Here is a 20,166-nt window from a genome sequence, read left to right on the forward strand (position 1 = left end):
GCATGTCAACAACCGGTTAGTAGCACCTGCATGATCATGGTTGCTCGTTTGGTAACAACAGCCCTGTCTCAAAAACTGAACATTTCAAGTAACTCCCATTTCCCACAATTCCTACCCTCCCACCTCAATCATTTGATTTATACCCAATATCTCAATTTTGCTGTGTCTCATTCAAACCTCAGCCCTCGAGAGCAGAGCTGCTAGCCTTGGTTCTGGAGCTGAGACAGTCCCAAGCACAGGCTCTGAGGGCCACGCTAGGGCTAATTACAGAAATACAACTGAATGTGGGAGTCTCATCTTGAGACAACCAGGAGTGACATACAGGGCAGCTGGGAATGAAGACTTGAGGTGCAATGGAAAACTTTGTGGGGATTTTCATGTTTTAGTATGTACTTTGGTTCTAGAGGACAGTTAGTTCTCTACCTAGGTAAGCAGAGTAATCTTTTCACTAAATTTCATCTTTAAAAATCAGAACACAGGGGCGCCTGGGTGGCTCAGTGGGTTAAGCCGCTGCCTTCGGCTCAGGTCATGATCTCAGAGTCCTGGGATCGAGTCCCGCATCGGGCTCTCTGCTCAGCGGAGAGCCTGCTTCCCTCTCTCTCTCTCTTCCTGCCTCTCCATCTACTTGTGATTTCTCTCTGTCAAATAAATAAATAAAATCTTTAAAAAAAAAAAAAAATCAGAACACAAAAGCTCTCTGTGGTTGCTGGTCAAGTCTCCAAAAAGTAATCAGCAACATTTACCAGCCAGAGAAAGGAGGCTGAACTATAGGGTCCCTATAAGGATTTTAAGAATTATAACCTTCTATTTTAAATGTCTCATTCTCTAAGTATTGATGAGGTCTTTGCCTATATTGAAGTATCAAGGCAATACTTAACTATGGTAAACATTTAATACCAAATGAACTAGATTTTTCTGTAAGTTGGTACAGCTGCAGAATTTTGGCTACAATACAATACAAATCATTGTTTTCTGTCGAGTTAATTCATACAAGGAAATGTTAATGTTTAGCTTGTACTTTCCTAAAGGCATTATTGGTGCTTAAAGAAATTTCTGGGACTCAGAGGATAAGAGATTCAGAGACTGTTGGGGGAGACATGTTAGACTTCTACCATGCTGGGTAAATAAAGAAGTGAGAAATCACGTATGCTTGGAACAGGCTTTTGAATTGTCCTATCCTACTCATATATTCACTCTGTGGCAGAGGAAAACTTACTTCACTACAGTCCTGTGGTACACTGATAGGAGAATCGTCAACTAAATGAAGCCCCTGCTGGGTGTTACCTAAAGCTCTTCTTAAAATATTCACACTGGTATGTTCAAATGGATCTGCCATATTCAACATATTCCACCACAGAGATTTCCCTTTTATAATGCAGAGCCAGAAAATAATACAGTTACCTTTCACAACGTATTTCATTTTGTCTTCTCACACTGGCAATTGACACATATAATATAAAAGTAAATTAGACAGGTATTTGGCAAAGTTAGAAACTTCATTCAAGTACCACTTTCTACCATAAGTATGATTTAATACATTAAAAAAATCTTTTTAAGTTTGATGCTTGACAATAATTTTTTGTAATTTAAGCAGCAAAAGGGAGAAATCCAAGGCTCTCCAAGTTCTCGCATTAACTTGTATATTAACATTTTTAGTAAATAAATGCTCTGACTTAATAAAGTATGTGTTTCTTCACTAAAAAAAAATAGACACCACTATGGTGAATAAACAGTAATATATTTATATGCATACTTGCAAAAATATCAATTATTAACACAATGGTTTCGTATTCTATTCGAAGCTAATATAATCTGCTTGAGAAAAACTATATAAAAATAATCAAGTTCCTTCTAAAAATAACTTAAACATGCTAAGGATGACTAATCTGTTGATATTTAAATAATGGTCTTACATGAGAATTAAGTTTCTTTTTTAAAATGTTAATATTTTGCTTTAGAGAATGAGATATGGAGTTCTAGCAGATGTCAGGACATGGACATCTCCTGGTCAGCCAAGGACTAAATCATATCAGCATAACAGCATTTAAATTTTTAATACATCAATTTTCCAAATGCACAGCACTGACCTGTGTAAATAAACTTTTCTAATATGTATAAAGGATTTAGCTTTGTCTCCATGTGGAGCTTGGTTTTAGATCAAGGAAGTTCCCATAAGAAGGGAGAACAAAAATATAGTACATAAACCTTTCCACAGTGTTCCCTGAAGTGTCAACTAAAAATTGTTCTTCCATCAAGCAACTGTGAATCCACATTTTTTAATGATAATAAAGCAGGCAGGACGGTTTTTTTCTTTCTTCCTGCCAAATAATTCTAGCTTAATTTAACTGTACCTAATGTGAGGACAGAAGACCAAAGATAGGCTATTGCATTAGCATAACCACCAAGAATAATAAAATAGGAAAGAAAAAATGATAAACAGAGCAAGGAACATAAAAGCACTTAAAACTTTATAAGCAATATTGTTTTAATAATCATGCAAATAGAACATTATCCAAATTTCACATTCCTACTTCTTTTATCTGCAAAGTCATGCCAGACAGTTCCCTTATAGAAATAAAAATTGATTTGGGACTTACAATTCTGATTAAATCTTGCTCAACATTTAGATCATAAGAAATTTAAATACAATATAAAAAAAAAAAAGAAAAAAAAGGAACCCTTTCAATAATGAAAGCATTCAGTAAGATTAATAGAATCTAACCATTTAGGCTCCAAGGTAACAACTAATGGTATGTATCCAGGAGCAAAGAATTATTAATACAATTACTTCATGAATTAAAAAAATCTCTTTTAAGTGAACAAGAAGAGATCTTTCCTTTCTAGAGAATGGATTTTAAAGCCATCAATTCATTACGATTAAAAAATGAAGAAAACTTCATTTAGGGCTCAAAACACGTTTTCATAATAAAAGAATACAAAGTAAATTCTACATTAGTAAGATTTCTGATTTTGTATTTCTTAACTTGAAGCAAAATTCTTTTCCATGATGGAGAAGGACTGTTTTGTGAAGTCGTAATTGTTTAATCTGTATCAAATTCATAAATATCTTCCCCATTCAGATATTTTCAGTGTAACAGCATTTGATATGACATAATTTGACCTCATAATCTGGTCTAAGGACCTACTGTAATTAAACAGTGAAAGAGGATACCTGGTGAAGAATAAAGCTATTTTAAGGTGGGAGAAGAAAACAGGCCTTTGAGAAGATCAGTTCCTAAGTGCTAGGTACTTTAGATTCAGTATCGTTTGAAAGCATTGGCCATGACCCTAAATTGAGGCCATCATTACCTATATCTTAAATAAAGATGGTGGGGGGTGGGGAGGAAGAGTCCTCACAAGAATCTAGAAAACTAGGTAATATTATTATTACCCCTCTATCTCTTTTTTGAATAGATGAAGAAAACGAGGCCCAAAGAAGCTAAGTAATTTGTCCAAGGCCCTCATGTAGCTAGCTGTTCAGTGGGGCGGATCACGATGAATCTGACTGGCCCCCTGAATCCAGGCTCTTTCTTCTGAACTGTGCTGCTTCTTATAGGATGCAAGTACTCTAAGACAGTCCTCCAAACCCGTGGGGAGAGGAATGCAGATGTATACACACATGCATACATATACATGGATGCACATATACATACATGCATATATAATTTTTCCTTGCTATGAACTTTCTGTTTTAAGCTCTTTCTGGTGCAGCTTTAAGTTCTGGGGCCCAAATGGATAGCACTGCATTAACCCTGGGAAGGCTTAGAAATACCAGTCGATGGTACTGACAAGTGTTCATGAAGTACGGTAAAACCTCTGAGGCTTGTATGAGGTTCAAAAGCACTCACCAAGAAAGTTTGTTCAGAGCGAGCCGTAAGACATATCAACTCCTAAGGTACGAAACAAGGTTTCCTAGAAGGGCCAGCTGAACTTACTGGGCATTCTTCAAAAGTTAAGTCTTCTAAAATGACCATAAAAATTCAAACAGTGACGTACAGAGTCATGATATAAAATGTTTGGAGTTGAAAAGAAACTGCCTATACCTTTCCCACACTATGCCAAAAAGCTCCCCAAATTTTATCTTTTAAAAATACTACGTAGTAAAGAATCAAGGGCAAAAAGAAAAAAAAAATCTATATCTATATCTGAAATATAGGCAAAAAAGAATTTGCATGAGCAGGTCCAAGTATACTACTCATGATTTCACTTGGGGATGTTCAAAAGTGAGAGAAGTTATCAATATTGAAAAATATCAGTATTATCAAAAAGATAATAGCACTTGAGGTTTTCAGTACAGGCCTAGAAATCCATAGCTAAGAGGAAAGTAAAAGAGTGTCCTGGCAGCTACACTGATACTGTCTTCTCAGATTTGCTGCATTAATCCAACCATATTAGTATCATAATTGATTCGATCAAAAGACTTACTAAAGAAAATCAGTGTGCTTCAGTCCAACATCCTACACAGTCCAACAGTAGGCCTCTGCATATTCCAATGGAGTCAAGTACTTAGGAGAGGTCAACGAAAACTTCGAAAAAAATCATCATACTTTGTGTATATAGTTATTAACTGAATACTCTCCCTGACTAAAGAGAAGCTAACAGAATCTTGTGAAATGTGAATTTTGGACAATAATTCCAAATTAAAAGAAAGCAAAGCAAGTTGTTTTAAACCACTGCATCTTGGAAAGAGACAGGTGCAAACACAAAAGGAAGACACCACAGTCCACTAACAAGGAGCCAAAAAAAATATGCATTACAGCTAGCAAGAGTCACTGATGGCCAATCACCTGCGATTTTCATCCAGCACATCCAAGATCTGCTGGTAAGCCCTACGGGTGGAAGACTGGATAAGCGACAAAATGCCTCGAGCAGAGGAAAGATTAACTCCGTCTTCAGGTAACATTGGGGGAGGACAGACCCGAACCTGTTGTGGCGATGGTGTCACACTGTTTACACAGCACAGCAAATGAAGAGAAAAACACTCAAGTCAGATATTTGTAAAACTTCAGCTGATCAGTTTCCCCAAACACTTCATATTTTAAGGATTATCTTAGTTTTCTTGTCCCTTTTCCCACCCTTCACTTTCCCCTATGAAAACAGTCAAACCAAACAGGTTAATAAACATATTAAATTGTTTTAAAAAAACAGCTACAATGCAACATCTGTGACTGTGTAGCCTTACGCATCAAATTAAACAAACCGAATATGAAAAAACAACTTTGGAGCAGGAAGAGAACTACAGCAAGCAGCAGTGGGTTCAACCCCGAGCTTTGGAGAAGCAGCATTCATTACTCGATGTATGTAATCCGATCCAGTCAATCAAACCTCTAACAACCAACACTGCACTGTGACTTATGGATGGTGAGAAGATTAAGACAGAGAGTTCTAGTATACAGGTGTCAGAGTTCAAACACGTGAATCGAAATGATTCCATGAAAATGCCATTGCAAATACTTCACAAAGACAAGGAAGCAAGCTGAGTTTACGATGTATGAATTAAAAATGATTTAAAGTTTCACAAAGCTGTAACAAAAAAGCATTTTGATAGCTTAATTATATTAAAGCATATGGTCTCTAGCTAAATGACTAAAAACATAAAACTACTCCCAATTCTGTGCAGAGAGTGAACAGAGAGGCAAGAGAGTTCTTAAATTATCCAGATGGATGTTAAACAACCATTTCTGGGCTTCTTGGTGACATAATCTTAATCATTCTTTCCTGTGTAAGCTGAGAGTCACAATTTCTTTGGCTCCATTGCCAGCGCTTCATAAAAGCTGAACATATTTGAATGAAGCAATTTTACAGTTCTAACATAAACTCTGGAGCTTGGTGTATTTTCAGAGAGTAGTTTAATGTTAGGGCATGATCAGTTGTGTGAGGTATTTAAGTGATACCAGGACTTGGCCATCTGGTTTGTTACATTAAGAGGCTTTGTTGCAATAAAAGGACCATGACCCTGGGATGTGGGCTCAACGCTTTTTCTCAGTGTCAGTGCAAAAGCGCCTTAGGCTAAAACTCATCCCTGTGTACTTCATCCAAAAGAATGAAAGTGGAACAGATAGTGAACAAATGAAAAGAGAAAAATCTTTCATTTTGACTTGTGTAATATTTTCTAACTCAACATGCATTTTGTTTGGAAACCACAACATAAGTGGGCTCATTTTTGAAAGGACAGCTGACATCTAATATTGTTCCCAGAGTCCCCAGAACATTAAAAACAACATCCACAATTTTTTAACTTTGAAAGTCTTGATAATTCAAAGCAAGAAGTATTATAAATAAGAAAGCCATGTTTTCCAAAGACGATTTAGAAGAAAAAAATCTAAGCTATAACTTCACATATTGAGACATTAATTTATCAGGGCTAATTCACCACAGGAATTTGGCCTGTTGTTGTCAAGATAAATGCAAAATTTTGGGTGCTCATGGATGATTACCCTAAATGTCTGTCCAGAGATTCTGTAATATATATAAGCCAATTTATCAACTGACCCATGATACATGGCCAAACCCATATTAAGCATCCAAGAAGAGTAAATCCGGGATACAAAGTCTAGGTAACTAGCCTTGTACTCAGCCCTCTCTTTAGGGAGCACAGGGAAAACCTAAGCTTCTTGCTCTTTGTGAGAGAGCAGACTGAATTCATGTTAGAAACGTGTCACCAGAAGCTGGAATAAGAAGGCCAGTTCTATAACTATAAACAAACAATCCAACCTAACACTCTCTTGATAGAGCTGGCAACAAACTTGGCTTTACTTAAATTGTAAAAGACTGACCAATACAATATTCTGATATAATTGAAGTTTTTTTGTCTTTGCATTTTGGGGCTTAAATCAAACATCTGACACATCATTCTGCATCAGTAAATACATTAGCTAAACACTAATATATTAAAGACTATAATAATCAATATTTAGAATTATCATCTTGGAGCAACAATGTCAATAAACCAAATCCAAATTCATGACAGAAGTTTGACGGATTTTTGTCCACTAAAAATTACAGAAGGGTTACTTCCTTTGAGAGAAATAACTTTGTCAGAAACAAGTAAAAGGAACTATTTATTTAATGTTCTAAAAGTACAAGTATCTCCTATCTGTACACAGGAAATCAGGTGGCCATTTATAAATTAGTCAAGGAAAAACAGAATAACTGCAAAGAATTCTTAGGAAGGAATGCACAGAAGGTTGAGTTTGAAAACAGTCTATAAGATCTCTGCTGATTCTAAGATTCTATGCATGATGATATGAAAATTGGAATATGATAACAACTGAAAAAAAACCTACATGATCTTCAACTATAACTTAATAAGAAAAAACATTTATATAGAAGGATAAAAGATGAAATTAAGTCCTTATCAATACTAGTAAAGACATTTATTTCATCAAAGACCAAAATCAAAAGCATATTTGGATTTCTGGTTGTTTCTCAAAAGAAGTTAAAGTTCCAAAGATTAGTAAAAACTTTAACTTACTTTTCAGTATTTATTTGATAATCCTTCATAAACACCAAAAATAGAACAGGAACTATTTTTAAAACTGCTAACCACTTTGGGCAGTATATGTATAGATAAAATGTCCTTGACTAACATTTCCATCTATAGTTGAACCAAATGATTAAATTACAAATGACTAAAATTACCATAATTAGAAGTAATAAATACATTAGCAATTTTTTTTCTTTTTAAAGCTTTAAGTGGTCTTGCAGGTGTTTTTTTACGAATAAATTTAAGAACAACAACAAAAAAAAGCAAGCCCATTTTAGTAATCAGCCTGACTGGCATCAATTGTGGAAGGAAACAGTGTTTAGGTTTTTTATCTCTGTCTATTCTGTCCACACACAGGTGTACTGATTTTAGTTTTGACAAGCGAATTATTGTGAAAAGCAAAAAAGTAAACCTATTGCCAAGGCACTGGGATTATTAGAGCAAATGTTATAATATTAGTAATTAAACAGAAATGTACTTTGATAATAAATTGATCCAAGTAACGTTATAAAACAGCAAAATGTCTTTATCTTTTTCTTTTACAAAACATTAGGAAATTTTGAAGAAAGTGCTCATGTTTACTGTTATCATTTCATCAGTAATAGATCTACCTCATGCTTATATGAAATCTTACTACATGAATGTTAAGTAAACAACACTAGCCAATGTGAGAACTAAAATTTATATGAAAATTTATTTGGCACAACTATGTCATTATTAAAAGATCAGTCCAAAGTCAAGTACCTCTTTCCCCAAGGGTTTTCACAGGACCAATGTTTCTCAAACTGTGAGGGTATAACCTCTTTGCTGAGGCTCCAACCTCTTCCAAAAACAGTAAAAGTAAAATCATGAAAAGGGGGAGAAAAAATTTTCATGGAAACACAAATTTTGTACCATTTTTCTTGAAAACATTTAAATTTTAATTATTTATTTGACAGAGATAGAGACACACAGAGAGAGAGAGAGAGGGACAGACAGAGAGCTTAAGCAGGGGGCGCTGCAGGCAGAGGGAGGGGGTGAAGCAGGCTCTCCACAGAGCAGGGACCCTGATGTGGGGCTCAATCCCAGGACCTTGGGATCATGATCTGAGCTGATTGCAGATGCTGAACCAACCACCCAGGTGCCCCATTTCTCTTGAAATTTTAAATAGGAAACCTTAATTTTTTGCCACTATCTGAGGCAATTCCCTGGTTCCTAGAAGCATATTAAGAGAAAAATCAACTTCTGTGGCTCAAGAACTGCCACAGCTATTAAATTCCTATACAGCGGGCTAAAATATCCCCACAAGAGGTCAGTCACTCCCACACCTTGTTCTATCACACTTACAAAAAGAATTGGTTTAAATGATCTCAAAACATTCTTCTAAGCATTTTAATCTATGGAATTAAAAAAAAAACCATCTTAATGACAAATCACTCTTAAATCCCATTCTCCTTCTGTATGAAAATAAGGAAAGAAAAGATAGTGTGCTAAAATTGAAAAAAAGACTGGGATTACCTGAACCTGGTTAAGTTGAATCTATAGAGAACTAATATACCAACCAAGGCAAAATAAAGAAAAATTAAAAAGGATGCATGGTCCTTATGTGCAAATTATTCCATTTTACTTTACTGCTACAATCCAAATCATACATAACTTCCTTAATTGATCTAGCTCTTTTTTTTTTTCTTAATGAAGTGTATGTTGACAATTTGAGAAATCCTAAAACCCAGGTACTGAAAAGCCAAACAGTAAGAGCATTAGGGTATTATACGATGATAATTACTTGGTGAAATATTAGTATAACATACGCCTGCAAAATTAAAACAACTCCTAGTTGTGAAAAGCAGAGCAGATAAAATCTTACGTGTACTCCGGTGCAGAAATCGACGCCTGGAACCTTGAAATTTTATTTCTTGGGGCAGAATCTGATCTGTGCCACCTTAAATAATAATTATGCTTCTTTTACATTCAGCTTTTATAACAGAAAGAAAAGCTAGATACAAGTCTACTGTTCAGAATTCATTTTTGTGTCAGTAGTGGACAACAATCAATCCTACTAACTCTTGAAAGCAATTAAGAGAACAAAGGCCAGTGCTCTTGCTCTTTGTCTGTATGTACCTCTACTCTTCAAGCCAAGGAATAAAATAAAATGGAGGCAGGCAAAGGTTCATGCATAATGACACACAGTTAATTTTACATTACAAAGAAGAGAGTAAAGTAGGTAAAGACAAAAAAGGTTTAGTAATTACATTAGTGCAAGTAAAATGTAGCTGTTTTACATCAACAATCTCTTCAATACCACATTACCAACACTGAATATATAACAGGGCTCATTATGTAAAATTCCTCATGTTAATTACATGTAGATTCTAACAGATGAATTATAAATTTTAAAATTAATAATGGTAGGGGAAGAAAAAGCAAGGTTACATTATTAACAAAAAGATGGTTAAGTATCTTACCATGACATGGTAACATACGAAAAATGAAAGTATGGTTAATGTAAATATGGTAATATAAGAATTTCATTGTGAAATGTATAGTCAAATATGCATGTTATTTTTGCCACCAAAAATTAAAACATGAGCTTTTCAGTTTTATTAAACAGCTAGAAAGTGCCATTAAGAAAACTTAAACACAAAAATTAAGAAAACTTAGTTAACTCTCTAATCTTCTCTGTTTTGAGGAACTTAAGTTATTGGTAACTACAAAAACACCTATGAACTAATCATCTACTCTAAATTATACCTATCTAGGCTGGTTTTCAAACATAGTAAAGCTGTTTCCTTTCTCTTCAACTCAACTATCAATAGTTACTTAAAAACCAAAAGTAATGCTATCCTATAACAGTCCTGTCTTTCTCACTGGTGTGAAATTTCAAATTTATTAGAGACCTAAATAATAAGCCACATCTTCATATAACAGAAAAGTTTACTAGAAACCTTCGCTACGTTGTAAAATATTTCAAATAGAGAATAACAAAAGCCCTTCGGTATACACTTAATCATTCTGATAGGTACTAAATATCAAGAAGCTATCCTAGCCAGCAACTATGTAGTCTTTTTTACCATTTGTGTAATATATCTGAAAATATTCTAGAAAAATGGATTTCATGGACCAGCTGATATCCCTGCCAACCAGGTTATCTTCAGAGAAACATAATTACCATAAAAAATTTCATATTAATGGTTGAACTTTTCAGGTACTTCCTGAAGGAGAAGATTTCACTATCTTTCTATATAACCCTTCAGAATAACTAGAACACTTTGGGAGACGTTTCAAGATTTTCCAAGAAATTCAGAGCAGTTACAGTTCTCCTTTGTGCCTACTACAAAGAAGAGAGAGCCTAATCCCATCAAAGCCCCTCTGCATCCCTATATTCTTCAATCAGGTCCAAACTAGAACTTGGTGTAGTTTCAACACAAATGGTATATTGTACTGTCCTGTACTTTAGTTCTATATACATTTAAGTGTTTTGCTTTTATCTAGATTTGCAAACTCTGAGAGAGATGCTCCATCCCGATTCTGTTGTAGCTCCCAGAGAAGCTAACAGGATGGTTCATGATGAATGAATTCATGAAAACTGACCCAAAATGGAATGAGGCAGATATATTAATTTACATAAACATTCTAAATCATCTATTTAGAAAAGCCACAATCACCAATAGATTTGAGACTTAAATTCTAAAGAGATTTTAAAGGGATAGTTTATCTGTAAAAAACCATTAACTTTAAAGAAACAACAACAACAAAAAACATCTGCCTGATCTAAAACATCTTATAGTGGGGTAGTTTTAAGATCAGAGTATGATAATACAACCAAATGAAAATGTCTAAACAAACAGCCCTTTAAACAACATACTTGTATTTTTGGAAAATGAAATGGATCTAACAATTCAATGACTCACTCAGTAGGCAGAGAGCTAAACAATAATCCATGAAAAGTAAAACAATTCCACTTGCCTAAGCTACATGGTTTACCACGGCTCATTGGAAGCAGAGCTGGAAGGGCTAGTTCACAATCTGAAGACAAACTGAGTAACTTGAAAATAAAGACACTTGCTTAAAGTGTTTTTTTGTTTTGTTTTGTTTTTCAATCTACATGCTAGATAAACATTTTTGAAGGCTGCACAGAACTGAGCACTTACATTTATCAATTTCTCTTAAGTATACTTAATAAACAATTCCCAAAATAAGTAAATCATACTTCTAGAATTCTGCCATCCACATTGAAGAGGATAATGCTACTGGAAAGTTCTCACAACATATTTTAAGGCTATAAAAATAACCGCAAAAATGTAAAATTGATGTAAATGTAAAACAGATTTCGAACACTTAAAAGCAAATCATTTACTTTTTTCTCAGGTTCTTAGGCACAAAACACATACTTTTTTCTTTTTTTAATATTTGGGAGTAAAAAAAAGAATTATTTAGAAATAGATGGGAGAATACATGGAGAAAACTAATAAAGGAGATACACTGCTCAGTGGTTCTACTCACATGGAGTCAGCTCTGACCAGCTGTCCGTTTTGGCGAACAGCATTTTCACTCATAGAGCGCTCTCTTTTTAGCCTGCCAACTGCACGGATCTGTGAAGCACAAAGAAAAAGAGAGGAATAGAAAATATTCTTAGTAGCCTAGTAGCTCCTTAGTATCAAAAGAAGCTTAATCCAAGGCTACTCACAAAATTTACAAAGAGCAGGAGTACAAAAGACAGGTTAAAAACAACAACAACAACAAAAACCCTATTATAATGCAGATAAACCTAGGAATGCTTCTTAACCTCCTGAAAAAACCACCTCTGGTTTCTATTTAAGTATCAACTTACTTGGTACAATTATATTTTTATTTATTGTAATTAAAGGCATATATATTATAGGAAATGGGACGTATTTGTATTACAAATAAATGTTCCAGGCTTCTGGGACTAAAGCAAATTCAAATTTGGTTGCATATTTGAAAACTAGACCAAAAAAAAAAAAAAAAAAAAAAAAAAAAAAGCCTTGGTACTACCTTAAAAGTTTTGGCATTCCAGAAATAGCCACACGCTCCCAACCCACATGCTCTTCTTACAGAATGTATCACTGACCTTCTCCATTAAAGGGATAGGATTTATGTTCCCTTCCTTTGAAATTGGGAGGGCTGGTGACTGCTGTAGAGGTGATGCGATGTGGCTTCTGAGACCAGGTCATACACAGCAATAAGGCTTCTGCCTTTCTTCACTAAACTGTTCATGTTTGGAACAATGGCACCAGGATGTGAAGATTACGAGTCATATGGAAAGGCCATGTGTAGGTGCACCACCAGCAACTGTAGCTGAGGTCCCAGACAATAGCCAGTATCAACAGACACCTGAGTAAACCATCAGCTGATTGTAACTTGGGCTGTAGAGTCATCCAAAGTCATCCCTAGCTTTGAGACTTCCTAGCTTAGTCCCAGGTATTGTAAAACAGAAACAAGCTTTCCTCTTTATGCCAGCTGCAATTCTTCACACACGGAATCCAGGTCCATGAGCAAGATGGAATTTTGGTTTTTTCCTTTTTCTTTTAAGTTACTTAAGGTGGTTTAGATACAGAGCAATAGAACAATGATAAATCACTAACTTTCTTGTTTGTTTAGGGTTTTTTGTTTTTGTTTTTAACTAGAAACAGCCTTGGCAACTTCATGGTTTAAGAAAAAAAAAAAAAGGTAAACTTTAATATAAAGGACAACTGGTATGTGAACCAAGGGACTTGAAAGTTAAGATTTTTAAAAATGCAAATCAGTGCCTACTGATGATTTTTTTAAAAACTTGAGAGTAGACAATCAGGTTACAAGCACCTTCAATGAAGAATAAATCCAGATTCTACGACAACAAAATTTAAAACCATACTATGAAGCACATAATTTCAGAGCATGGTTTAGATTTGGTTATGGGTTATGAGCCATTTATCCACTTGAACAAAAGAAAAAAAAAACACTTCTAGAGACAAAAAAGGAGTCAGTCTGAAGCCTACCGTAAGAGCTCTTTACAGTTAAACCAAAAATAAAAATTCCTTTAAAGCAGTATATATGTGTATGTATGTGTATATATATATACACACACATATATATATAGGTGTTAAGTTATATACAACTTAAATATATATATAACAATATATTGTTATACATGCATATAAATGCAATATATATAGGTGGTGTATTTATTTCTGTATCTCTATCTCTATCTCTTAATACCACTTCAATCAAGTACACTTGATTCAGAGAGCAGTACTGGTCTGTGAGAATCCCTGCGATCTCTCCGTTCCATCTCCCCAGAGAACAGTTCTTCCATGCTGCAGGGATCAAGATGAATCCTCTACTAGATCAGAACCATTCTGGCTGTTGTGGTGTGAGAACTAAGATTAAGCAGGGCAGGCAGTGACAATAGAAAACAAATTAGGTCAATGACTTCAACACAGCCTGGAAACTAGAGGATCCTAAGTTTGCTATTTTCACCATTTGAAATCTGATTCAAAGATAACTTCCCAGGAACACTAAGCCTGATACTACTGCCATACTGGAGGGAAAAAGCAACTTCAGACAAAAGCATACATTTGTCAGGGGCGCCTGGGTGGCTCAGTTGGTTGAGTGACTGCTTCACGGGGAGTCTGCTTCTCTTTCTGACCTTCTCCCCTCTCACTCTCTCTGTCTCTCTCTCTCAAATAAATAAATAAAATCTTTAAAAAATATATACATTTGTCATGCCTTCTAATACGACCAACTGGTATCCTGTAATACCAAAGTGCATGGACACAGCCTGAGGTGATAAGGAACACCATCTTTTAAATATTTCACCCTTTAGTTCGGTCATGGGGGTCGTTTTTTCAATCCAAGGTTTTTATTTATTTTTTAAAATTATTTTTTTCCAGCTGTACTGAAATCTAGTTGACAATTCAAGGTTTTTAAATGTCATTCAGAACCAACAAGCACTGGTTACCCATTTAAAAACTTGTGTTCTGGGGCGCCTGGGTGACTCAGCCCGTTAAGCAGCAGCTTTCGGCTCAGATCATGATCCCAAGGTCCTGGGATCAAGCCCCACATCGGGCTCCCTGCTCAGTGGGGAGAATGCTTCTCCCTCTCCCACTCCCCCTGCTTGTGCTCATTCTCTCTGTCAAACAAATAAATAAATAAAAATCAATAAATAAAAATAAAACTTGTACTCAGTTCTGAAGCTGAGAAAGTTTCCCAGCTTCAGGTAACTTCCTGCAGGCCTTAGGGTCTTCTGTGTCTGATAATAGGCTTAAAATTCCTCCCTCCTCATTTATTCGGCCTAAGGGATGCTAAGAACACTAAGAACTGTCATGATTTGGTTATTTTGCAGTTTCTTGCCCAGATCAGTTTATTACTTGGTTGCTTTTATCAGTTCCCTGCAGTGAGAATCATCAAGCGATGGTCATGTCCTAGAGTGGCTTCCAAGTACAGATTAGGTATATTGAAAGGGTTCATCAACTTCCTCTCTACCAGCCAAGCCTCCAGATTTTATAAACCCTGTCTATGTGAGACGATTATCTGCATCATGCTTTAAGCCTTCTTCATGGGTTCCCTTGCGTTCTTCAAGCCAGTTTAGGAATTTAAGTGCAGTTACTTTCTGCAAACTTATTGTGTCAGACAACATTTTAGACAATTTCTACAGCCTTCTTCATAAGCTACCTTCTTACAGTCTCCTTTCTTGCCATAGGCCAGTGGTTCTCAAGGGTGATTTTGCCCTCAAGGGGACATTTGGCAATGAATGGAAAGAATTTTTCCTTTATTTTTATTATGATGAACTACACATAACATAAAATTCACCATTTTAAACTACTATACAATACAGTGTATTTGATTGTGTAACCATTGCCTCTACCTAGCTCCAGAACATTTTTATCACCCCAAAAGAAAATCCTATAATGATTAAGAAGTCATTCCCAATTCCCCTTTCCCTCAATCTGCTGGCAACCACTAATCTGCTTTCTGTCTCTATGGATTTGCCTATTGGATATTTCATGTAAGTGAAATCATAAAATATATGGCCTTTTCTGTCTGGCTTCTTTGATGTAGCATAATGTTTTCAAGGTTCATCCATGTTGTATAATGTGTAAGTACTTCATTCCTTATTATGGCTGAGTAATATTCCACCAATAATATTCCACCAATAACAGATACACATTTGGTGTAACTATTCTTCAGTTGATGGACATTGGGATTATTTCCACCTTTTTTTAGCTATTAGAGACATTTTTGATTTTCATGATTTGGAGGATTCCTCTGGCATTTAGTGAACAAGGATCAAGAATGCTGTTAAACACTCTACAATGCAAAAGGAGAGCTTTCACCACAACAAAGAATTAGCAGGTCCAAAATGTCAACAGTGCCAAGGCTGAGAAACCTTGACATATGCTGCAAAAGGACTACTAAAGAGTCAATGATTCAGGGGATCTCACTTGATAGGTTCTGACTAGGATCTGAATGAATCATCAGAGCAGCACTCAGGGTCTTATTGGCCTCCTCTTTCAATCCATCTTCTAGAAGCTACTAGAACTCTGGTTCTTTTTCCTTTCTCCTCTAGTCAAGAGGCTGATTGTCTTCAAGGCTGCAGGACCCTTCCATGGACTTGAAGTACAGGTCATCATTTTTGCTTTCCTTTCAATAAGCAGTGGGTACTAATCTCTGAAACTGCTTTCTTGCATCTCAGGATTTGGCTCTTGCCACAGGAACTTAACTTTTATAACAATAGTATTTAAACATACAATTTTTAACATAAATTAGAACATGTGCTAAACACATTACATGCATTATTATAGTTATTCTCACAATAATCTTAAGTACTCTGCATTATTCTTATCTTTCTTTTAGAGATGAGCCTCAGAATTAATAAATAAGTGACCCAAGGTTATGTCATTAATAAGTAGCAAAACAGGTGTTCAGAATTAGGTCTCATTTTCAACCCAAGTTTTTCACTATGGTGCTATATACTTTGGGCATCTACCACATTTGACTAAATGTACTCCTACTACTGCAGGAGTAAACCCCATAGGTCTACTGAGGGCAATCCCGGTAAACTTTTTTTCTTAAAAGTAATCACTCAAGAAAGTGCCTGACTTGTTTTCAATCAATTATTCTCACCAAGTAGGCAGTTAAGTTATCTAAAATAGTGGGAGCAGAAAGATCAAAAGGAAAACAAACTCGAAGAATATTAATAGGGAGGGTTTCTCCCCTGGTAGAATCCTCACTCCAAAACATTATTATCCACAGCAGTAATTTCCACTGGGAACTTTTGTGTAGGGGCTAGGAAGCAGGGCCTCTCACTGAAAGCACGTGGTGATACCTTTCATCTTGCAGACAATTCTATTACCCTGCATTATTCTTGGCTATTGAGAACTTTGTATCTTCTGTGCGTGGGTGTCTCTCCCTCACTCATGCCAGGATGCACGAACTCTATCTCACTACACAGGGTCTTACACAAAAGCTCAAAGAAAGTTTGTTATAATTTTTTTTTTTTTAAAGATTTATTTATTTATTTATTTGACAGAGAGAGATCACAAGTAGGCAGAGAGACAGGCAGAGAGAGGAGGAGGAAGCAGGCTTCCTGCTGAGCAGAGAGCCCGATGCGGGACTCGATCCCAGGACCCTGAGATCATGACCTGAGCCGAAGGCAGCGGTTTAACCCACTGAGCCACCCAGGCGCCCCTAGTTTGTTAAATAAATACAATTCTACAAGTACTTCAGTGCCTTTTCACCATGTGAACACTCAGATTTAGTGCTTTTCACCAAGCATATATCTAGAATGTATAAACTGGCAGCTCTATTATCTCATTACCTCAGCAAATACTCCCAAGCTAAGAAAAGGCCTCCCCGGTACTAGGACACTGGACTCCTCTGGGTTGTATGGATACTTTACCCTCTTGGAAAGGACTAACATGAACAAATGACACACAGGCAGTTCTGCCATCAGTAAAAACATATGTTTGCATATTGTCTTATGCTAGCTTCATGACAACACAGAAGTTCAGTGTAAAAGCTGCAACTCTAAGTATCATCACAGAAAAGAAATTTTACAAAATTGGCTCTGAATCCATGGGAGAGGCAACATCTGAACTTTGCTACTAACATCTCATTAGTCCAATCTGCCATATCTCAGTCAATAGGGCTATTCATGTTACAAGGTACATTAACTTAGTCAGGCTTTTTAGCAAGCTAGATTAGGTAGTATTAAGGAAAAAAAGAGCTTTCCTTGTCCTCTTTGCCAGACTTCTTTTGTAATAAAGTGATGTATTAATTTTCTATGCTAAACTTCCCAACTCTTTCAGTATTGCTTAAGGTATAGCTCCTAGCCATGAAAGTTCTTCCATCTAGACCATGTGAATGTTAATGATTCCACAAAACTTCCATTTTCCTGAGACAGACATTTAAACTTTAAAAAATAGCATAATATCTTATTTGGGTTATCTATGTAGCAGAATTTATGGCAAGCAATGGTCCATGTGGAAGGCTTTCATTACATATTGCTAATGTAGGAGTTACAGCTTTCAATCTTCTTTACCTTTTGCTTTTACCTATATTATTTCAAATTCACTTGACATTAAAATTGTACTTACTTCTTCATTTTGAGGGGTTGGAGGAGGTCTTTCTAAATCCAGAAAATCTAGTGGTCTTTCACTTAGCGTAAGTACACGAGGTGGTGTTTTTAGTGCCAGAGGTTTAAAGGGAGTTGACTGAATAAGGTCAAGATCTGCTGGTCTTGAAAACGGAATGTCTTCATTATTTCCTAGGAGTGTAAAAAAAAAAGGAAAGGTTTTGAAAAGACAGTGGTTTCATTAAAATGTATCTGCCACTACACACCCCCAGAATAACTAAAATTGAAGACTGACATTTCAAAGTGTTGGCAACGATGTGGTGCAATGGAAATTCTCATACACCACTGATGGGGACATAACAGGTACAATCAATTTCAAAAGCAGCCTGACAGTTTTTCATAAAGTTAAATATAACTTATGGTATAATCTAGCAATTCCACTCCTAGATATATGAAAACACACATCCCTACAAGAACATGTATTAATGAGGCTTTATTCCTAACAGCCCCAAACAGAAAACAGCCCAAATCTTCATCAATAGCTGAATTCACAAACAAATTATGGTATATTCACATAGTGGAATACAACTCAGCAATAAAAGGGAATGAAAAATTGATACAAGCAAGAACATGAAAGAACTTCCAAAAGCATTACACTAAGCAAAAGCCAGACCCAAGAGTATAAACTGTATCAGTCCATTTATATGAAAATCTATAAAAGATGAATCTAGTCTCTGGTTATAGAAAGGAGATTATGGTTGCATGGAATTTAGGGGGAGGAACTAAAGGAGATGGGGCACAAGGGAGTATTTTAGGATAATGAAAATGTTCTATATCTAGACTGTGGTGGAAGGTCACAAGAGTATATGTATTTGTTAAAACTCATCAAACTTCACACTTAAAAATTACATGTATTTTATGTATGTAAATTATGTATCAATTAGTTGAATTATTAGAAAACACTCTAAAATTTTATTAAACTTTTTTTATTAAACTTTTTGAAAATAATGTAAAGTTTTATTTCCCATCCCCTTTTCTAAATAATATTTTGAAAAACCCAGAAATTTTCACAAAAATACAAAAAACAAAGATTTATCAGACAACTTTATAAACAAATGTAAAATACCTGCTACAACAATCCTTTCTGGAACCTGCATAATGACACTAGCATTTGGAACTCCTTCTTGGAATCCTTGTTCCAGGTCAGCATTTGGTGGTGCTACCTTTAATTTCTCCGGGACCCTCATCTGCTGACTAATACCTTCGGTGTATTCCATTTCATACTGAATTCGACTAATCTCCGCCATCTCAGCAGCAGTGGGAGAAGGAAAGGCTGCCCCACTCACTCTATGGGCAAAAATTTAAAGACAGGGGTGACTGTTAAAATGTCAGTCTTCTTTACATAGCGAAGTTAGAAGACAATACCTTGTAGGAAGCGCAAAAGGAGACTTCTTATTTGTATTGAACAAGTACAAAGGGAAAGTAAAAGATTGAAGACAATGTTTTCCTCAACATAATGCCTTCTCATTTATCAGCTGAAATGGCACCCTGAGGATATTGGTTAAGAGCAAATTTTAAAATTATTGTATAACTACAAGACAAATGGGCACACACATATGCACTCTCCTTCTCTCTGCATAGCTATGCATGCTGCTTATAAAAAATGAATGAAATAAAACAAATTAAATTCTGAGGGAAAGCTGCTAGGATTTTATAAAAATGAAATTAGGAATTGTTGTCATGCATGAAAAAAATAAAACCTTTTAATGATGAAAATCAAATTCATAAAGTAAATAAAGCTAATTCTAAATTCATTTTTAAAATGTAGTCCCCTGAAAAATCACAAGATACAAATTCAAACTTCTCTTACTGAATGTATACCTGGTTACTGAGATGCAATAAACACCAAATATAGAATATGTAGCAATAAACCCTTCCTATATGCATTTGTTTCATGGGATTATAAGCTTCACATTAATCTGTATTTAGTATCATATTTACATGTATATTTTTAAAAAACACGGCATGCCTTTAAGGGGAAAGACAGTACAAATGCATGAATAACCTTCTAAATTAGAGAAGGATCCATGCTTCAGGAAAATGCAGAGGAAAGTTACCCCCAAAT

The 20,166-nt window shown here is 35.5% G+C and overlaps 1 protein-coding gene across 24 annotated transcripts in view; it reads right to left on the minus strand.

Moving 5' to 3' along the window:
- MFF (mitochondrial fission factor) overlaps positions 1-20,166 on the minus strand; it is a 31,795-nt gene that overhangs the window by 7,223 nt on the left and 4,406 nt on the right. For 4 of the 24 annotated variants that reach the window (XM_082690138.1, XM_082690140.1, XM_082690137.1 and 1 more), the window contains 4 exons: positions 19,168-19,388; positions 18,064-18,233; positions 11,969-12,057; positions 4,788-4,946 (listed from right to left, as the gene is read on the minus strand). In XM_082690138.1, the coding sequence (XP_082546264.1) occupies positions 4,788-4,946; positions 11,969-12,057; positions 18,064-18,233; positions 19,168-19,348 (599 nt within the window). In that variant the 5' untranslated portion in view covers positions 19,349-19,388. Of the gene's footprint in view, positions 1-1,401; positions 1,435-4,787; positions 4,947-8,230; positions 8,309-9,332; positions 9,408-11,968; positions 12,058-18,063; positions 18,234-19,167; positions 19,389-20,166 lie in introns of all 24 variants that reach the window. The other 20 variants (XM_082690145.1, XM_082690144.1, XM_082690146.1 and 17 more) reach the window with 8 other exon arrangements.

Source organism: Mustela nivalis, assembly GCF_964662115.1.
Source record: "Mustela nivalis genome assembly, chromosome: 11".
In the NCBI taxonomy this organism is placed as follows: domain Eukaryota; kingdom Metazoa; phylum Chordata; class Mammalia; order Carnivora; family Mustelidae; genus Mustela; species Mustela nivalis.